Genomic DNA, 22,073 nt, shown 5'->3' with positions numbered 1-22,073 from the left:
TTACTCCAGCATGTTTACAAGTCTGTTGACTCCCTTGCAATATAAATTATGAACTTATAACTCACCACAGTAAAAGAGCCTGGACTGAATTCAATCTTAACACAAATTTCTACCTCAGAAGTCCTCCTCAGTACTCATATATATGTCTACATCCTAGAGCATCCTCTTCATTACATACAATTATGCACAGCATACCATGACAAACCACATAAAGATTTTTTCAGTGTGCGTATGTTAGCATTGATATACTAGCCAATTCAAATTTGATTTTCAAGTAAATATTCCCATCTAGTCAGATGAAAGCTCCCTTTCATTCAGAAGTCCCACCAAACACCAGTGTCATGTTGCATCTCACCTTCAGAATTTGCTGAAAATAACAGTTGCTATTCAATATGCCTTGAAATTTATTCATTCTTTTAGGAGTAGTAAACCATGAGAAACAGCATTTTTCACATTTCTGTGATGGGTTTTCAGTTTCAAGGATTCATCACACTTGGAAAATTTCAGAAACATGCTCCAGTACTTCTTCCCTCCGTTGTGTCTACGACTTGCAATAGACCACAGGAGGTCACAGTATATGGGAGGAGCAAGAATGCTTGAGGGAAAGAGAGGGCACTCTTGTTTCTTTACAAATGGCATATTTGTGTTGTAACTTCATTTTCAGGAAACACAAAAAGACCTTCAGCTTCAGCAGAGCGGCATTGACTCAATCCGTGAGAACCTCAACAGCCTGTGTCGCAAATACCATTCTGTAGAGCTGGAAACTCTTGGTGGCACTGTCACTTCATTAATAAAGAAGTATGAAGCTGTGAGTCTGCTGTGTTCCAGAACCCAAGCCAGCATGCAGGAGTCCTTGGAAAAACATTTCCTCTGTGAGTCTTCAGGCTTGTTAATATGAACCGTTAGCCCGCAGCCATGAATCATTCTGGAGTCTGCCAGAGTTTCCAGTGATGTCACTTGCAATTACAACTTTATTTTTGTATGGAGCCTTTTAAAAAGCCCTGTTACAAAATGTTCATTTGATAACTGCTACAAAACAAAGCATTTTACAGAAAACAGAATTCAACTTTAAACACGTAATATGCATGAAGGGGAAGCTCAATGTGACCGTTCTTCAGGCTTGGTATACATCTCTATTGCATACATGCACTTAGTGTATTTGCCATAAAAAGGTGTATATAACCAAATGGATATGTCGATAATGTAAAAGTCCCCATCTGAAGTATTTCCTGGGCTCCCTGGATCCTCAGTGGAGAGAAGTAGGCAATTTTTAATCTTATACATTAAAATATTAATCTAGATATTATATAACATTAAATTGTGACATACCATAGACTGAAAATGCCTGTCTTTTCCCATTGACTATAAAGGGGAGCGTATTGTGACTGTTCAAATTTGGATGTTTACAGTGGAAACATCTAACTTTTTGGGAAACAAATCCCACCCCTCAAGGTCCTGAAGGATAAAAGAATTGTGGAAGACAGCTGTATAATATCATGGATAATGTTGCTTCCTAAAAAGTATTCTCTATATTTTTTTTATTAAATAAGATTCTATGCAAGAGTTCCAGGAATGGTTTTCAGGTGTGAAGGCTGCAGTAAAAGAATCATCTGACAGGTCTGGAGACAGCAAAGCCATAGAGGCAAAGCTACATGACTTGCAGGTATAGTGAACAAATTAAAAAATAGTAATTAGCAATTAACTATATGTATCCAATTATATCTCTACAATAATTCGTAGATGCTATCATATTTATTGGTTTAGTTTCCAAAAAGGTAATGTAATGATGTTTTAAGAGGGCAATATGTACTATAGAAAGAATACAGTGAAACTGTGTTCACTTTTCTGAGATCAGAATTAACTTTCTGGAAAGTTTATATGTAACTAAAGTACTCTTTTTTATGATTTTTAATCTTTTTTCCTTTTTTTTTTTGCCTTTTTTTCCTTTTCCTGCTTTTCCTTACAGTATTGCTTGCTCGATCTTTCAGTCTTATTCATTCAGTCTCATTCAGTCTTTCAGCCTAATCAGTCTTAACACTGATACATTAAAGCTTATCTGTGTAGATTTTCATATGGGACAGAACACAAATAGTAGACACCTACTGCAAACATCCCTAATTCCTGAAACTTATAACCTTTTCAGGATATGACTAAACTATCCAGAGAAAGACATTGAAATCAAATAGGAAAATTGAGCTCTGTGAATTGTAGCACCACTTAATGAAATTTTATTTGAACTACCTGCTTAGAATTTTTTCCGTGGCTAGACATGGCTCTCATCTTGTTGGGGAAATCTGACCTCTTCTAATAGAAATATTGCTTATCTTGAGTTATTGATTCATGCATGTTTAAACTGTATTTCATTATACAGAGTGTGCTGGATTCTGTTAGCGAGGGACGGAACAAGCTAGATGCTGCCTGCAAGGAAGGAGAAAGTTTGTATGCTTGCTTACCCAACCCAGTTGTAAGCCATATTCAGGAGCAAATAGCAAAGTCTAACCAGAACTTCCAGGAATTCCTCAACCAGTGTCTGAATGATAAGAAGGCCCTGGAAGCTTGTGCCTCACACCTGGGAAGGTCAGTAATACAAGTAGTCCCAGATGGACTGCATGAAATTGTCCGGCTTCAGAAATACATGCCTGTCCTGGGGCTTGACAATAATACGTTTTTTACACAGCATATGTCTGTCCTATCCTATTCCAGATGGACATATTTCCTAAGGAGCTAATAAAAAACCCACTCTTATATTATTACTTGGGACTGAAGTTTTTGGAGTTCAAATATTTTAAGTATAACTAGATTCAAAGCTGTTGCTAATTGACAGCAATTTTAATGTAACAATAATGAGTAAAACAGCGAGATGAGATGGTGTGCCTTCATGTAAGGAAAAGGTTTTCAAACTTAGGGCCAGAACTTGTTTTTGCTGAGTTCTGAGTGCTTGAAATTCCAGCTACGTTCTGTTGGAGAAATTAAAAGCACAACACTTCAGGTGTTGTAAGTGTCAATACTAAGTTAAAGCCCATTTTTACCCATTTTGTAATTTTAGACTAAATCACTATAAGGGTTTGGAAAAAGCTTTCCATTTGGTCTGCCTTTATTGCACCTAGTAATATAAAAAAGCACTGTCACTTTAAATTTTTCTCACTGTAGTTCCCATGATTTTGCTGAACATTTTTAGAGAGCTGCTGAATATTTTTAGATTAGTAGTCACTGTGGAATTATGTTTTGTGTACAACTCTTATTCCTGAAGTATGAAATTGATATGTAGCTTTATTTTCCTGGTCTTGTGGATATTGAAAGAACTGAGTTAACTTCCTACTAACTTTACTCCACCTGAGAAATATTTTTAAGGGAGTATTTATCTGTTCTGTAGCTTTGAAGATCAGCACAAGAAACTTGGCCTGTGGATACATGACATGGAAGAAAGAATAAGCACAGAAGCATTGGGAGAGTGCAAAGAGCTTATTCCTGAGAAGAAAAAGGAGGTACAGAAAGTGGAAAAGTTCCTGGAAGAGTTACTCAATTCAAGGTAGTATGAAATACATTTCTTGAAATACTCTCACTTTTTCCTCTGCTAAGGCAACAGTGTTGGGTTAAAATGTGTTTGTGAAAGACAGAGAAAGGTGTTGCAACATACTCTGTGGAAAGTGGCTGAATCCAGATACTTCAAGTTTTAAGGAAATTGGAATTTGAAGCCAACTCCAAAATTTGATGTTGATACATTTTTCATTAAGAAAAGCTTATCTTACTTCATTAATAAATGGAAACTGAAAAATATCATCTTAAAAAAAATAAATCTTAAAAATATTCCTTGTGAAAGCAATAGTAAAAATTGCACTTATCAGTATATTTATTTTAAATCTTTTTTTCTCTTTCTGTCCTGCGACACTGAGATCCAAACAGGTTAGCAGAGTCCCCTTTCCCATATAGCTAACTTTGTAAAAGAGCTCATATAACGTCCACGCTGGCTGTGAAATCTTTCTAGAATTTAGACTTAGCCAACAGACGATGAAGTAATTGCCATTTTTAGAACACAGTGGTTTTTCAAATTCTTTTTTTATTATTATTAGGTTAGTGGAGACAGAACAGAAATAGCAGTCAGTTGTTCAAGCCTCGCAGCATGCTAAAAGGAAACACCCAGTCTCTACCTATCCCCTGGAGACTGATGCAAGACATTTTGGTCTGATGTAAATTCCATGTAATCACAACGTATCAACAAGGGTGATCCAGTAGACTGAGATTAACTGAGGCTGTACAAACCCAGTTTTTTAATCTCTTTTACTGACCCTTGTACTGAATGCCGGAGTCAGTGTCTAATCCTGGACAAACAGCCTGACCCTTCCAGCATGCCTTCCTACCTGTCAAAGACTATAAACTTCCTAGAAGATTTGACAGGTACAAAAAGGGAGTAGTTCATATAGAAATGGAAAGTCTGACAGAGGAAAAAAAAAAATAAGACCATTTTTAATTCAAATGTGTGAAACAAAGATTTCACCGTGATCATTTTGAGCACCAAAATCTGCAAGAAATGGCACTGTACGTGGGTAAAGATATTAATCAATACACACTGCTTATATTTCCTTTCATTCTCTCCCGGCTATTTTTTCTGTTAACTATGGACTCTATCTCTGGTGGAGTAGATGATTATGTCAGGAACCTTCATAACTTCTGATAATTGCTGTAACAGTATCAGGGTTATTATCAGGATTATTAAGTATTGGAATGGGCTGCCCAGGGAAGTGGTTGAAGCACCATCCCTGGAGGTACTCAAAAGACGGGTTGACATAGTGCTTAGTGACATGGTTTAGTGATGTGTTTTTTTGTTCTTATCAGAGTTAAGTTGATGGCCGGACTAGATTATCTTAAAGGCCCCTTCTAACCTTGACAATTCTATCATTCTATGATACTATATGATTTCTGAAACTGATTTTCAGTCTCAATACGTTCTTTCAGGGAATCTTTTGACAAGCTCTCCCAAATGGCACAGGCTTTAAATGAAGAAGGACATGCTGCAGGGAGAGAAGTGCGCCTGGCCTCTCAACATCTCACCAGTTATCAAAATATGGTCAAAACTGTCAAGGAGAAGCTACGAACATGTCAGCTTGCACTCCAAGAGCATCTCACTTTGGAGGAGGCATTACAGAATATGTGGTCGTGGGTGAAAGAGGTTCAAGATAAACTGGCATCATCAGAGAGCACTGTTGGCAGCAAAGCCACATTAGAGAGACGACTGGCACAAATTCAGGTAAAGAAGGATTCAACTAGAGATTACACATCAAGTTTAACATTGGGTGTGGGCTACCATCAGTGGATAATGAATATTTTTCTTTATTTTATTCCTTTTACACTTATGAAGGAGGGGATTAGAATTTAAGGTGATAGTGACAAATTAGAAGCTGGAGTATGAAAAACAGGATGAAGATTAATGGAGACAGGTGCCAGGTATTACATTTAATAAGGAATAACAAACTATAAAAATGTGCATTGGGGTTCAAAAAAGCTTTCTAATGGAGGGGAAGCCTGGAAATAATTGACAAAGAGAGGCTGTGACATATGCATCACAGGAGGTCTTCGGGAACAGGTTAGGCAAACTTCCTACTAGGAAGCCATAGGCTTTCTAGAGTTATCTTCTAGCTATGTGGTCCTGTACTTCTGTGCAGTGCTTGACCTGCTCATTGTCTACTGCAATGTGAAGAGCATTTCAGGATGACCAACCCAGTGAAAAAACCCGTATGACTGTGGGGAAAACTGCTATATCACTTGTACATAGCAAGGGACAGGTACTTAGAAGAAAAGGCGCCTAAGAATTCACAGTAGGCATGGCTGTCAATGATAAATGAGCTCATAGAAGATGGTGTCCACTGTTGAAAGAATAACAGCTTTCATCTCTCAGCAAGTTGCATCTGATATTTTGACTTTGCCTCACAGGAGATCCTCTTACTCAAAGGTGATGGTGAAGTTAAACTGAACATGGCCATTGGCAAAGGGGAGCAAGCACTTAGAAGCAGCAATGAGGAAGGACAAAAGGTGATACAAACCGAACTTCAGACACTGAAGGACGTGTGGAATGACATCATCAGCACATCAGTGAACTGGCAGAGGTAAAACTCCTTGGAAAACACAGGTCAGACCCTGCCACCTTTGCTTACAAAGAGTGGCACCTTACAGCACATAGGAGTCCATTCATTCATTACTGGTATGTGAGGGGAGAGTTGTATCACCAGAGAGAACCAAAATTGCCTGAAAAAAATACATCCTTCTAAAAAAAAGATGAGATGACCATATCAGATGAATCTTATTGCATATGAGATGGTAATGGATGGTAATTTGAAAATAGAAATCATACACATTCATACAGAGAAAAAGCTAGAAAGGGCTTTCTGAGTTATTGAACCTGTACTTGGACAGGACCAAGAAAATCTAAAAAATAAAATATATATCTACCTTTTCCTTACAAAACTCTAGGAAAGTATCTCATGTTTTTTCATTATGCTTTTTAATTAAAAAAAAAAAATAATCTTAATGCCCAGTCCAAATAATCTTTCTTGCAAAGATGATTTCTTCTTTCCTTAACCTTGGTAGAAATGGAAAGGTTTTCTTACTGCCTGTGTGAGAATATGTTATATATTAGGCGGCCTCCATCATCTCTGTTCTAGACAGACTGATATTTCTCTGTTTCTTAGTACTAATAGTTTCTGGACTTCTTTAATCCTTGTTTCTATTTCAGGGGATTGCAGACTGTCACTACTTTATCTACATTATTCTTAGAAAGATAACTGAAAATGGGCTGACCTCTTGCTGTATTTGAGATCTTATTAGTTCTGAATAGAATATCGGTACTTTACATTTCCTTCATACATACAACACTCTTCTTAATCCACTCAAGAATGAGATTTTCCTTTCTTTCCAACAGTGTCATATTGTTGAATTTTGTTTGTTTCTTTATCCTCTACTATCTCCAAATACTTTTTCACAGTATTAAGTCTAGACAGTTATCCCCAATTTTGTGTTGACATATCTGATTTCTCCTTCCTAAGTAAAGCATTATTTTCAACATCAAATTCCATCTTTTTTAAAATTCTTTTAAGAACATCTGACATTTATATCCTGTGGTCCAACTAGCTGCAGCCACTTCCTGGTTGCTTTCTTTCGTTGGTTTTACAAGCACTCTCTGTTCCATCATCCCAGTCATTACCAGATAGCAATGGCCCCTTGATGAACTTCTGCATGATCCTACTTCCTTAGGTCTCTAATGAAAATAAAGTTTTCCCTGCTTAAGAAAAGTCAGAGATCTGCACCAGAGATGTCATAGATTTGTACTGCAGGTAATCTGAGTGCTAGGGTAACTGGGTCCTAAATATCAGCTGTCAATAGTGGGAGCCATGATATAGGTAAATTGGAGGTTTTAAATTGTATTACTTCAAGATTTTAATATAATTGTATGTAGAAAATTATAACGGGCTGCCTTTAACATTTCACTCTAATTTCACTCATTTTGTGTCATAAAATGTTACTTACATTAGGTTATGCCATTACATTTTTAATTAAATCCTTTACCACACTCATGTCTATCATTAAATCAAGTGGAATGAGAATTACTTTCCTCAACACAAATCCCAGAGAAATCTGGTGATCTACTAGGAGCAGCAATATATAACAGAAGAGACTATTTCTTCTAAATTGTAAATGAGACTATCCATAATTGATTTTTTCTTCCAAAACTCGCCAGAATATCTCTTAATCTCTTAAGAATTTCATAGATTGCTGTGCATTATATTACTCTGATTATAAAGAACTCCAGTAATGCTCTATATTTTACTTTGCTGGACAGACACTGAAATGTGATTTTCATTAGTCCGAGACAGAGAGATTGTTCATGAAACCTGTAACAGAAAAGCAGTTGTATCGGGTATATGCAGTAGCCCAAAGAACAGAGAAATTCTAAAATAGCTTGGATGTAAGCTGACACAAATAACTAAAGCAAGATGGAGGAAAAAGCATATGCTAAACATATTATATATGGCTACAGACAGCGTAACGATTAAGGTATAAGCAAACTCTTTTTTTCCAGACTTTTCAAAAGTTCTCATCTGTACCGTGTGTGTTTCTCTTAATGTAAGCTGCCTAGAGACTGTCATTAGCCAGTGGAATGAATATCTGGAAAGGAAAAACCAGCTGGAGCAGTGGTTAGAGAAACTGGATCATGAAGTGGAACAGCCTTTGGAACCGCAGATTGGTCTGAAGGAGAAGTTTGCTCAGCTGGACCACTTCCAGGCTATTGTTTCTGAGATAGAGGATCACTCCGGTGATTTACAGCAACTCATTGAAAAAGCTGCAGAACTGTATGAAAAAACAGAGGATGATTCTTTTGGAGAAGCAGCTCAAGAAGAACTGAAAACACAGTTTAATGACATCACCACTGTAGCTAAGGTAAGAGAAAGGCCAAGGTCTCCATTTAAAGTAAGTAAAATGTTTAAACATCTATACATAAGGCTAAAATTTTGGTTCTTGTAATTTCTTAGTAATTAAAGGATTTACTTTGTTTGAATAGTCTTACCTTTTGTTATTGTTGAGTCTAATGTAAAAAAGTTGGACATAGTTTACTAAAATTCACTGGAATTCAAAATAGGTGTTGGGATTTGAAATATTGGTTATGAGTTTTGAAAAGTGAAGGGCATATATTTTATTCCTACATTCATATATTCAACAATATTTTTGACATTCTTCCAGATTTATTTTCATCTAATTATTTTACATTCATTCTTAGCACTTTTTTTTCCCCTAGAACAGGGAGAATGAAATGCCTCCCTGAGCAGAAAACATATCGTCAGAAAGAGAAATCCTATTGTCAGAAAGATGTATGCTTATATTTTGTGGTGCCTCGAGCTGCTAAGCACTGCACATGCTATACAGGTATTCAGCTTGGGTTCTAAGGAAAGACACGTGAGCTCACTGAGACCTTCTGCCAACCAGATCATCTCAGCAACAGTAGCTCTGAGTTACAGTCTCCACCTTCTCAGGTCATGGGAAAGTTTGCATCAGGAAAAGGCGACGTAAAAGCAGGCTAATGTGAGACTGAAGCAAGCACTGCAAATTCAGTAATCTGATGGAAGTGGGATTCAGGTTTTCATGTACTGAGAATAGCGTGGATGGCCTGTAGGTAATTAATCTATAGTCTACATAAAAATAGAAACATAGAATCATACGGAGTTGGAAGGGACCTCTGAAGATCATCTAGTCCAACCCCCCGCCAGAGCGGGTCTACCCAGAGCAGGTTACACAGGAACTTGTCCAGGTGGGTTTTGAATGTTTCCAGAGAAGGAGACTCCGCCACCTCCCTGGGCAGACTGTTCCAGTGCTCTACCACTCTCACAGTAAAGAAATTCCTTCTCACGTTTAGGTGGAACTTCTTATACTCAAATTTGTGCCCATTTCCTCTTGTCCTATCCCTGGACACCACTGAAAAAAGACCAGCCCTGTCCTCCTGACTCCCTCCCTTTAAGCATTTGTAAGCATTGATTAGATCCCCCCTAAGTCTTCTCTTCTCAAGACTAAAAAGACTCAAGTCCCTCAGCCTCTCCTCATAGGAGAGATGCTCCAGGCCCTTAATCATCTTTGTGGCCCTTTCCTGTACCGTCTCTAGCAGCTCCCTGTCCTTGAACTGGGGAGCCCAGAACTGGACACAGTGCTCCAGATGCAGTCTCACCAGGGCAGAGTAGAAGGGCAAGATAACCTCCCTCGACCTGCTGGTCACACTCATCTTGATGCCCCCCAGGATGCCATTGGCCTTCTTGGCCACAAGGGCACATTGCTGGCTCATGGTCATCCTGTTGTCCACCAGGACTCTCAGGCCTTTCTTCTCAGAGCTGCTTTCCAGCAGGTCAGCCCCCAACCTGTACTGGTGCTTGGGGTTATTTTTCCCCAGGTGCAGCACCCTACACTTGCCCTTGTTAAATTTCATTAATATCAGCAGAGTAAAAATTTAGTGGAAAATCTAACAAATTATCTCTTAGGAAAAATGTTAAATCTAGGGCATATGAATTTACTTCTTTAGTAAAAATCTGCATTTTTCTTACTAAACTTGGGTTAGGAAAATCATCCTATAGAACCGTGTAGTTTGGTTTTAGACATTTTCTTTTTTTTTTCATTTGGGGGATAAGATGTAATATTATTGCCATTGTTTCATTGCTTTAAATATAGACCATAGATATTAGAGCTCTCTCAGATGTATCTAGTCTGTAATTACCAATTAATAATAAGTCTGTAATTTGTCAGTCTTTTGGTTTTATGATGAACTTTTGCTCTCTTTTTTTTTTTGCTGGAAATAGTAAGCTATGAATCTGGTTTCTAGAAAATTAATAGAGTTTCATGCTCATATAACTCCACTTCTTTCAGTGGTGTTAAATCTGGAGCAATACCAAGGTTACTGTTTCATTCAATAGAATGCTTTTAAACTTGTGTGAAAAGAGTATCCTACCTGAGCATGGAGGTGTTCTTCTAAAAACATAATTAAGCTTTGCAATCTTTCCCTTGGGAGAGCACAACACTGAGTGTAACTGGTAGGAGCTGTTGCCACCAGCAGAGATCAACTAAAGTTGCACTCCACTCTACCCCTCTACTGGTGCTATATTTTGGTGTCAGCAAAGTAAACAAAGGTCTGCAGTTGTCTTTCTTGGGGTTCTTTTGCGTCTTTAGGGAGTGTTATGGCACCCACAACAATTTATTATCGTTTAGACAATTCTATCACCCAATTGAACCCTCTCCACCTGGAAAGGGGAATGAGGAAAAATCAAGGAAACCTGAAGGCTGAGATAAACAGATTTAATAGAATAAGGCTAAATAATTAACAATGATAACACCAAAAATACCCCAGTATTGATCCTGATAACAGTATAAAATATACAAAGATTATACTCAGTCAATTATATCAGTAGGAAGCCATGCATTCCTCACTGTAGACAGCAAATATCAGACACTGCGAGCACTACAGATTTGGGAGGAAGGGGAGGCCTCAGAGGTCTGGCATCAGGGCAGGACGTTTTTAGGATCACAGCCATCATAGAAGAGAGAAAATCCTCAGCAAACTTTCTAATTTATATTGATTGTGATGTTCATGTTACGAAAGAATCTCGTTGGCCAACCTGGGTCAAGTGCCTGGGTCTCGCTCCTCCTCGTTCCTGCACCTGGCTAACTCAAAAACACTGAGACCTTGAAACCCACATACCATAGCTGGCTATAAAGTAAATTTTTTCACAAATACAGACATTAGAGTCTTCTAAAAGTGCAGTTTTCCCAGGCACTAGAAGAGAAATTACTCCTGTGTCGCTCAAACCAGGACAGGGATCTACCTATTTTGTTTAGAGTCAGGCATGTGTGGACATTTTCTTGCTCTGTTGTTGCATAAAATGCATTAAGATGTAAAAACTTTGAAGGATTTACTTGAGGTCGTCTTTGTTTAGCTAGTAACCATCCATTGGCTAGTTGGTCTGACACAGTCTGAGAAATTATGATGATTTTTTTCAGAGGGAACAGTAGGGCTTATTAATCTAACTTAATTTCTAAAAGCATTAGTTGAATGTTGAGTTATTCAAAATTAAAAATAACTGGAATTTAATTCATAAGTAAGTGGTTTAGTTTGAAAGCAATTTAAAGACGCTTAGATCTAGAGTATCCACACAGGAGTAAAAACTTACTTGATTAGCTCAGTGCACTTTTGGTTAGTTTTGGTAAACATTCCCGCAGTGTTAGTTCACAAGAATATAGGAACAAAACTACTCAGTAAAACCAAAACCAGTGTACTAGACCAGTACACTATTTCACCTTTTCATAGTAAGGTAAACAGTACTTCTAAAGAAGAGCTGTGATTCTGGCAGTATGCTGCTCCCTGGGATGGTTCATGGGTGATCTGTAAGACCCTCTCCAGGGGTTATTGGGAAGAGCTTACCAGAGTTGCACAGCTGCAGCTTTGACATCTATTAAATGTTAAATGATGTGTTAAAGTACATTTCTGTGTATATTCTCAGAAAACTTCATCTTTTGCTACAGCAGAACATATCTGTCCAGACTGACCTTAACCAAACCTTGTGGTGTAGCACTGTGTTTGGCTGCTCTATGCAACATTCAAATGGATGCTATAGAGTCAGATCAGCCCCTATACCACGGTATGCTTAAAGCCAGGTCGGTATTTATGCACTTTAATGACCTTTATTTTATTTTTTTCTTCTAAATGATAGGAGAAAATGAGGAAAGTGGAAGATATTGTGAAAGACCATTTGCTATACCTTGATGCTGTGCATGAATTCACAGACTGGCTCCATTCTGCAAAGGAAGAGCTGCACCGCTGGTCAGATACATCTGGAGATACAGCAACCATACAGAAAAAGCTGGCCAAAATCAATGTAAGATAACTCAGCTTTCATGTTTTCACCTGGGATTCAGACCCTATGCTCTAAAATAGGCCAGAACGAAAAAGTTGTGGGATCTTGCTCTTTGTGGATTTGAAACGGTGATTATTTTGCAGTGAGCAGGTTTTCTAAGCTATGTTTTGTTTTCTCCTCCCTTCCCGTATTAAACTGGTGGAGTAAAAGTACAATCAGACCTGAGTTAGCCACAGCACACGTGGAAACAATTTGCAAGAGCGGAAGCCCAGTGGCATCACAGAAGAATGTGGCTTAGCTGATTAATGAACCCTGCTCTGCCCTCACCCCTGAATGTGCTTTCTCCAGGAGCAAGAGTTCTCTGAACGAAAGTTAGAAACAACCTTTCCTGATTTATATGAATGTATAAAGTAGTGCAAGGGTTGATCTCCCCAAAGATGGTAGAAATGTATGGGTTGCTTCCCTGTGAATACTCTCTGCCTTACCCTGGCATCCATCCCTGGGCATCTGAGTGCCTAAGCCACTTATATTTTCCTGAATGCCGCATTAAAGCAGGCTGTGTGTTTTGTTGGTGTTTATGTTCACATACTCATGCTAGCAACATTGTCAACTGCTCCTGTACGTGAGAGAGCAGGGAAATGAACAGGATGCTAAATGAATATTCAGGATACCCAAGATCAGATTGCAGATTTGCTGTGCACTCTTGAATAGTTTTCAGTCTCCTTTATGCTCAAACTCTCCACGTATAAAACAGGGAAGGGAGGAGACAGTAGTTTCTAGCTCTGAAGAGTAGCAGGAGAATAAATAACATTATCCTGGCACGCAGTGCTGGGGGTGATATTTATATTCTCCAGCTTCTTAAACTGAAAACTCCCAAAATTCCCTTGTAGCATGTGTAAGATTGAAATAGGACACTGCAGAAAGAATTCACTTCTGGGGGGAAAAAAAAAAAAAAAGACATGTGCAACCAATTATGGCCCATGGCAGATCACAGGGAGGCTGTAAAATGCTTTCCCCGAGCAGCGCAGCCGTGTTTTCTTTAACGCCGCTGTGAGCAGCTCCCCGACAGCCTTCCTCACGAAAAAAGAGCACAACAAAGTTATTGTTTGCCGCGTCTCTGGGCCTAAACAATTTTTTTCAGTGTCTACAAGAAGTCCTCTCTCCCCTAAGCTCATGGAAGCGTCAGATCCGCTGTTTTAGCGCAAAAAAACGAGTGGTTATTTCGCACCCCCCCCCCTCCCTCATCCTCCCGCAGCCTTTCGCAGCCCCGCCGCCGCCGGACCCCCGCTCGGGCGGACCCCCCCCTTCACCCCCTCCATCTCCTTCCCGGCGGCGGCGGCGGCGGAGGCTCTGCCGGAGTTACCATGGCGATGTCGCCTTTGCAGGAGCTGGTGGAGTCCCGGCAGATCGGGGCGGGCCGGTTGGGCCGAGTGGAGACGCTGGCTCCCGCCGCCGAGCGAGGAACGGCCGCCGGGGGCCGGCAGCTGCTGGGGGCCGAGATGCGGGCCCTGCGCTCGGACTGGAGGCAGTGGGAAGAGAGCGCCCTGCGCAGCCAGCGCAACCTCCGCGACCTGCTCAGCCAGATGGCCCTGTCCGAGCAGGAGTTCGCCGCCCGGGTGGCCCAGCTGGAAGAGGCCGCCCAGCGTTTCGGGGAGCTGCTGGCCTCCTGGGCGCAGAGCTTGGTCCCCCTGGACGGGCGGCTCACCGACGGCGAGGTGGTGGAGAGCTGGCGCAAGGAGAAAGTAAGGACCCCTCTCTTTCCCTTAGCACCTTTTGGCGTGTAAACAAGGAGAAAGTAAGGACCCCTCTCTTTCCCTAGCACCTTTTGGCTTGTACGTGTACGGGTTTCACGGGCAGAAAGCTTCTGCCCAGCAGGAATATCAAATAGAAGGGAATAAAACGGATTTGTGAATAATTATTTCTATGAAATCCCAACTTTCCAAACTTCTTTGCAGCTGTAATCGTAGCGCAGAAGAGGTTTCTCTCCTTGGCCTCAGCTGGACACTGTTTAGCAGATGCTGCCTGCATCTGAGATGTTAAAATCAGGGCTTGCCCCTGAGGAAGCGAAGGAGCTGCACACCAGCTCTCAACTTCTCTTCCAAGTTGCTCAGTGTTGTTCCAAGCCAGAGCAGCACTTGATCAGGGAAATGTGAAGCCTTTCCTAAAAGCCAAGTAGCAGCTGGAGCTATTTCTTACTCGTAATTTATCAAGAATATATTGAGCTTATACTTTCCGTTTCTTGAAATAACCTTCACATTATGCACGTTGACATCTTGTCTAATATTTAAAGAAGTTATACTGGAAGCCAGTATCCTTGCTAATTGCTTTGTTATGGAATGCAGTGGAATTTAGAGAAATAGACAGATTGTTTCTGTTCCTGGTTGTCTTCTAGCTAAAAAAAAATCCACGTGTATATATCACACACACATTATATATAAACATATATATAGATTCACAACAATCCAGATATACACTTGCATGTTTCTTGACTACTGTGTATCATAGATGTTGAGAAAAGGTATAGAGTAGTTCCCTTTCAGGCTAGTGTTGTCATAAAGCAGTTTCAGTAAAGGAAGAGAGGTGTGTGATGCCTGCTTTCTGACCCCTAGGCTGAAGAAATATTCAAAAAAACCCAGAACACCTTCTCTCTGAGTTGAGATTATAAATCTCCTCCTCCAATGTCTGTGCCAAGTTGTTTCTGTGGCTTTCCCTTTCACAGAATTCCCTGACACAGATTTATGGAAACTACTTGCCTGAGTGCCAGTATGTGTCTGTAGGAGTAACAAAGCTGACAATACATTGGAGCAAATAATGGTACAAATATGCAAAGTTTTTCATGTTTATATGTTTTTAAAAAAGGAAAGGAAGACATCAACATACAGCAACAATTACCAGAGCCTTCATTTCTCCATTTATAAAATAAATACTAAATTGAAAGGGTATTGCTTTTAGTAGTAGAACATATACTGTGTATGTACTGTGGCTCTATGTAGCAACACTTTATTTAGGTGAGACAGTTGTAAACTTTGGCTAATGAGGAGAATGCAGAGGAATCTCCAGATTTACTATGGGCAGTCCTACTATGTGATTTTATTTATAGTTAGAGGAAATGTGACAGTAATCCTTCCATTTCTGGACCCCAGGGATAGGCCCTATTGTAAATGTAAAATAGCACTGCAGCTTTCCATTTCCATTGTCTCATGGTGATACTGTTGCCATGTAAGCCAAGGCCACAAATTAAAAATGCATTTCCTACTTCTCAGAATTAGCAAGCTCATGCCGTTATTCTGCTATGCTCAAGATCTGTTCCTTTAGGTATGCTCAACATAAGAGCAACAGAACTTGCACTTGGAATTCAGCAAATTATTTCGGTAATTGTCAGATTCAAAATTAAATCTAAGTGGCTGCAACAGTACTATCAATGTTTCAGTATGGAAAAACGCCACCGTTAAATGTACCCTGTTTTGCAAGTTAATGTTCCTGTTTGTTAATAGGAACATTATTATTATTATGCCTAGGGCTGTATGTCATCTGAATAATCTTTTAGTAGTTATTTAGGTAGGTTATTTGAAAATGAGAAATTTCATTGAAAACAGGCAATTCTAACCCTGTGCTACTCTCAGGATATGTTTTCTTTATCAAAAAAAAAAGAAAGCTGACAGTATTTATAGTGATTCCTGCCCTACACGATTTGTTGCATCCTGTGTTTAAGCAACAGCCATTGTGTAGTTATTCCTAATTCTTTCAAAAGAAGTGCTGCATGTAGTTCAACATAATGTAAGATAAACAAAAAGTCATTAGTTTACATTTTTTTTCTAAGTGTCACTGCTATTACATAATTACTTAATTCAAATGCTACTTTATATGGCATCGAAGCAAACTGGCAGTGTGACTGTTTCAAGTATATTTTAATGATGGTTGAACAGATTTCTGGTGTAGATAAAGTCCATAATATGAACATAAGTAGTGTAAATCAGAGGAGTCCTGAAAATCTGCTGTAGCAAAATATCTTTTAATGCTCGCAAGAACACGTGAAAGTTTGTACAAGTAATACATCTGAAATGTCTCTAGGCTTAATTTTACAGGAACTCACTGCCATCTATGAATGCAAACAGTGGTGTTAATATAACCAAGCTATGATTATGGGCTAAACCAATGTTATTCATAGCTAACACACGCTTATAGTTTTATTTTGCTCAAAATGGATCGTTGTGGTTTTTCTTCCTGGCAGTTCAGGTTACTACAAAGAAGCAATATATATATTTTAAATTATTTATTTTTTTACTTCCTCAAAAATGCATGATATAGATCTTAAAAAATTAATTTCACAGCTCTGCAGACTTTCTCAGGAAAAGGAATGTGAAGGAAGCACAAAGTTGCTTGTGGGCAGCAGACACATGAGCTGAATCCCTGGCTTCTGTCCATTTGCTGTTCTTACTTAGTCTGCTGATTGGCTTAGACCCTTGCTAATATTTCTTTTTACTTTTGATTTACAAAAAGAGGTATCTGTTTATTGCAGAGTTAGTTAATACTTTACGGTGAAGAATTAACTCAGTGAGCTTTTTTATCTCTATCATGTGGATTGTGATATTTTGAAACCCCCCTGCATATATTTTCATGTACATCATTTGTACCTTTTCTGAAAATTCAGTTTTGTGTAGATAAATAATTGCAGACTGTTTGCTACGTATATTTTCAATCATCCTTTTTTATATATATTCAGAAATAAGATTTGGGGATTTCCTTATCCCGCTTCCATGCCCCTGGTCAAATCTGTATTCCCTTTATATTGTACATTTATTCTAGATTGGCACTTAGATTTAGCCAAACTAATCCATGCGTGCCAAACACGCTTGCCCTGCCTGTGCGGCAGAACCTCTGCCATGGTGAACGTAAGTAGCTAGAAGATTGTCTTTTCTCCCTGGTAGTTCAAGAGGAATGCCTGAAGAATTTAGCTGCTAGTGGGCAAGGAGCCAAGTCTGCACTGCTCATTATGCTGGAGGAGCTGGCGGGACTCTGCAGTGGAGATGCTGTGGACGTCAACAAGGACTGTTTTTGTTGGAGTGGTTATCACACCTCTCCCAGTGACATAAGCTTAGCCAACAAAAGCATTTTTTATTTTTTTTTATTTTTTTTTTTGGCCTAGCTGTCTCCAAAGCAAGAGTCTTTCCAGAGCAGCAATGACAAGCAGTAACCCATTTACTCTCACAGGACTGTGGGCAGCTGTACTTTTACATTATGAAGCTCTCTGTGGAAGTGTTGAAGCTGTTAAAAGCTTTGTGCCTAAATTAGTTTTTTGGGTACAGCTTGAAACAGTTTTTATTGAACATGCTAAACTCCAGCTAATTATATTTATATAAACATATATTATTTGCTATCCCTAAATGTATGTACTCTTATATGTATACAGCTAATTGACAATACTGTCGCTCGTTTACTAAGATTAAATTTGTATCTTAAGCTGTTCTTTGAGAACATTTTGAGCTAAGAAAGTTGAGGCTGCCATAAATTTGGTCTCTAGAAGCTCATAAATTCAAATAAGCTTCTGTAGGCTTGACTGAAAAAAAATACTCTTCAAGATGAATGTGCATAGATCACAAATGAAGTTGAATTTAAATTCTGATAAGTTTTGATTCAAAAGAATTTGATATATTTTTTTTAATTTAATTTAATCACCAATGTTGTTCATTTGTTCTCTTTTAACAGGAAACATTGGATGCTCTGGTAAAGTCTGAACACATGACAGATGAGATCAAAACTCAGTTAAATGATCTTTGTAAATTTTCCAGAGATTTGAGTACTCATTCTTCAAAAGTTTCAGGGTTGATTAAGGAGTATAACAGGTACACATTCATCTTGTTTATAGTTAATCAGTCCCTGGGGGGCGTGGGTGGGCAGGCATGAGCTGTCTTTTAGGGAACCATTAATTAGGATTTTTGAATCAGAAACAGAGGTGTACAATGATTAAAATCACTATTTTGATTCTGGTGAACAGGTACACATTCATCTTGTTTATAGCTAATCAGTCCCTGGGGGGCGTGGGTGGGCAGGCATGAGCTGTCTTTTAGGGAACAATTAATTAGGATTTTTGAATCAGAAACAGAGGTGTACAATGATTAAAATCACTATTTTGATTTTGGTGTCAATAGAGGTTTTAAAAAGTAGCAATTTGGTTGGTTTTTTTGTGGTTTTTTTTTTTTTCTTTCCTAAAAGCCAGATTATGCCACTAAACTCAGCTGAAACTAATGTACATCTACACCTGGCCTATTACAGGAGGAATCCCTTTAAGAAACTGTGAGGTGGCAGTATGGGTTATTTGTCTGAAGGAAAAGCAAGCTATACCAGCTATTTAAGATCTTTTTCTTAATTTTGTGGTTCAGTTTACCCTTCTCTGACCAGCTGGTTCTCTGAAACAGGGGAGCTGGCATTTGCTTTCTCTAATGTCAATCAAGCTGATTTACTTGGCATTATGACACCTGCATTTCAGACACACGATAGTGTTGTCTCTTGCAGGAGGTTATAGTTTTTGGCTTCTGTAGTTGCAGAAGAAGGATGTGATGACCCAGATTGATCCCTTCTAATGTTACAAGCTTAACTGAGCCATAGAAGTAAGAATCATAACCATTGTAGTTCCGTGTCCTGTCCCAAAAGAGAGAAGGGGGCTTGCAGAAACCGCTCATGCTTAGGTGCACTGAGTCACTTTCTGGAAACACTTAGACCTGTCATATCTGTGACAGTTATGTCCCAATTTACATGCTTCGCTTTTAAGGAATTGAAAGCTTCTAATGGATTTCCTGGTGCCTCAGTTAAGTGCTTAAATTTGGTAGGAGGAATCCAAGTTAACTTAACCTTACCATTGTATTTCAGAGAACTAAGTAATAGCGTTGTCACCTAACAGAGTCCTGCCTTTTCTCTCCCCTTCCCTTCTTCCCTCCCTCCGTTCTGCTTCCCTGATGTGATAAATCCAGCCTCTGCCTGCAAGCTTCAAAAGGATGTCAAAGCAAAGAGCAGCTCTTGCAGCAAAGATTTCGGACGGCTTTCAGGGACTTCCAGCAGTGGCTGGTCAATGCGAAAGTCACCACAGCCAAATGCTTTGATGTGCCTCAAAATATCAGTGAAGTTTCAGCAAGTCTGCAGAAAATACAGGTAACTATAGCAGTGAAATATTAGTGTAAGGGAGAACCAATCAATTTCATATAAAGCTCAGATTTAATTGTTTGGTTAATTACTATTTTTTGTTACAGTTCTTATTGTCAACACTAACGGAGACTAATAGCACAGAAATAAACCCTTTTTTATTATTCTTTAATCTAGTTTGATTAGTTTAATTGTTGGGCTACAGTTTGTATGTAGTTATTGTCTCTCATAGTAGTTTCTCTTGCTTGTTTCTTTTCTACAATAGGAAAAAAAATATGTTTCTAAAGTAGTAGAGTAATGTAAAATGAGAACGATATCAGAATCAGGGCTCAGTACCTGGAATTTTTTCAAAATTATGTAAATATTTTTCCTCATGTATGAAAGTAGAGCCCTTATAGAGCAAGAATAGAGTTAAAATGTATGCAGTGCAAGCAGGCATTTCAAAAGTATATTTTTCACTTAAAGCTAAAAGAAGCCCCAACAATTCTGTGGAAAGGAATGCCAATTAAAAATTTATTTTAATAAAACAAGTGAAAGAAATACTTTTATGAATAGGCTACAACTATAATTTTAACTGAAACTAGCAAAATGAGAATTACATAATGAGACTATTAAACATTCTTTTAGATAGTACAACAGAAGAAATTCTTATCAGTTTCTCAGAAAATGCCAAAACCCAAATCTCTTCCTCCTCCTTTTGGTAAATTCACTTTTCCTTGCTTAAATGGTTTAATTAAAAGTGTAAACAATACTGTATTAATATATCAAATCTTTGACTACCCAAAAATGAAAATACATTTAGAGGAAATACCGGGGAAAACAAATCCTAGTAGTTTTTGACCTTAAATTGAAGAGTCCAGCAAGGTACGTTGTTTGGTTTTTTTTCAACAGTGGTAAGATATTTTTCCTTATTACTGCAGCCCCTTCTCAGCATAAGAGATTACTTTACATAATTACTTTGTTCTCCTCCTCCCAGAAAGCTGCTTTAGATGAAATAGACTTTTTTGTCATGCAGTAAATGCTTTAGGACTTCTAGAGGTGTATTGGTAACCTGTATAAACCTAAATATTTCTTTTTAAATAGTTGCTGTTTTATCTGTTAGAACAGTTGTCATCACTAAGTTGCAAGGCAATTTTATCTTTGATTTCAATATAGCCAGAACTTGATTCAGGTATTTCAAAGCTAACAGACCCTTTGCATTCTCTACTAAGACCTCTAGTGTAACACAGAATCAGAATCTGACTTAGCAATTTAAAATGGAACGTATGAAAAGATGAGTTGGCATGTTAATGGGCAGAAACAATAAATTCTTGCCTCTATTAATTTTCTGGGAGCTTGCCATTGACCTTTACTGGGACCTGAAGTTCACCAATTAGCTTCTTTTATTGCTATTTTTAGGAATTCTTATCGGAAAGTGAGAATGGGCAACAAAAACTAAACCTGGTAGCATCCAAAGGAGAACTGCTGTGCTCTGTTTTACCAAAGGAAAAGGCTAAAGTTATCCGGGACAAATGCGCTACCGCTAAAGAAGACTGGAAAAGTTTTATTACCACCCTCCACCAGAAGGAATCTGCATTGGAGGTACTGAACTGGTCACAGTGGGGAAAGGCTGGATCTAAATTTTCTCTTTGCTTTTTGTTTCAAACAGCACAGTTTAGATTTCCTGTATAGCTATAAGTGTTCATGATGTGACAGAACTAATAAATAGCAGTTTTCAAGAAGTCTCATTTTTCTGCTTACATTTTACTTCTGTTTACTTAAATCCTTGCAACCTGATTCCACTTTGATTTAAGTAGGTTGTTTCACGTAGAAGAGTGTTGTTCAGAGTAACTGAAGGTAGGAAAGACAGCAGTTGCTCAGATACACTAACCTGAGTCTCGTCACATACACTGGATCACTAAAACACAATTTCTTTTTTAAGGACTGTTTTAGCACAGAATTCTGACGCTGTTGCTGACTGAACAGTCCCAGTACAGTGGGTAAATGTTGTCTCTTATATTGCAAGCTGGTGAAATGTAATCATTTATTTGAGCAATTTTTTCAATAAACTCCAGTGCCTTTCTCTGTTCAGAACTTACAATTCAACCAGCACAGAGGGTGAATACCTTAAAAACATAATGTCTTTTAAGGTCATAGGTTTTAAGGTCAAAAGGTCTTAGCTGGAATTCCCTGCATAGTGTAGGAGAATTAAAGTTCCTAGGCATTCCTGTTTCAAACCAATGCTGCTTCGCTAGGGGAGAAAATGTTTAAATACATTTAATACATTGTGTAGGAAAGCCTTAGAAAAAACCCAAACCTCTCAGGTGGTAAGGACTTACTTTTCTTTGTCTCAGGGTCGCCATGGATTAGAAGTTAATCTTTTTGAGCCAAGCATTTTTGAGTCTCATAGGCTTATTTTTTCATTCTGATGTTTAATTGAAGTGATAAGGCTATAGATAAAAAGAAAACTGAATCAGTCTGGGGGAAAAAAAAAATAACTAGGGCAGAGGAGCTATGCTGTCCAGGTTTCTATTCCACATGAATTCAGTTGTGGGTTTTTTTCTTTTTTTTTTTTTTTTT

The 22,073-nt window shown here is 38.5% G+C and overlaps 1 protein-coding gene across 1 annotated transcript in view; it reads left to right on the top strand.

The window, feature by feature from the left end:
- The window catches only part of SYNE1 (spectrin repeat containing, nuclear envelope 1), a 315,179-nt gene that overhangs the window by 126,527 nt on the left and 166,579 nt on the right, over positions 1-22,073 (top strand). The window contains exons 46-57 of the mRNA XM_014950654.1: positions 665-872; positions 1,551-1,663; positions 2,372-2,577; positions 3,374-3,529; positions 4,954-5,245; positions 5,929-6,101; positions 8,121-8,430; positions 12,234-12,398; positions 13,763-14,119; positions 18,084-18,220; positions 19,346-19,523; positions 20,913-21,095. Coding sequence (XP_014806140.1) covers positions 665-872; positions 1,551-1,663; positions 2,372-2,577; positions 3,374-3,529; positions 4,954-5,245; positions 5,929-6,101; positions 8,121-8,430; positions 12,234-12,398; positions 13,763-14,119; positions 18,084-18,220; positions 19,346-19,523; positions 20,913-21,095 — 2,478 coding nt within the window. The remainder of the gene's footprint in view (positions 1-664; positions 873-1,550; positions 1,664-2,371; positions 2,578-3,373; positions 3,530-4,953; positions 5,246-5,928; positions 6,102-8,120; positions 8,431-12,233; positions 12,399-13,762; positions 14,120-18,083; positions 18,221-19,345; positions 19,524-20,912; positions 21,096-22,073) is intronic.

The sequence above is a fragment of the Calidris pugnax genome, unplaced genomic scaffold (assembly GCF_001431845.1).
Source record: "Calidris pugnax isolate Ruff unplaced genomic scaffold, ASM143184v1 scaffold24, whole genome shotgun sequence".
Lineage (NCBI taxonomy): Eukaryota > Metazoa > Chordata > Aves > Charadriiformes > Scolopacidae > Calidris > Calidris pugnax.
This window is presented reverse-complemented; position numbering and strand designations above follow the sequence as displayed.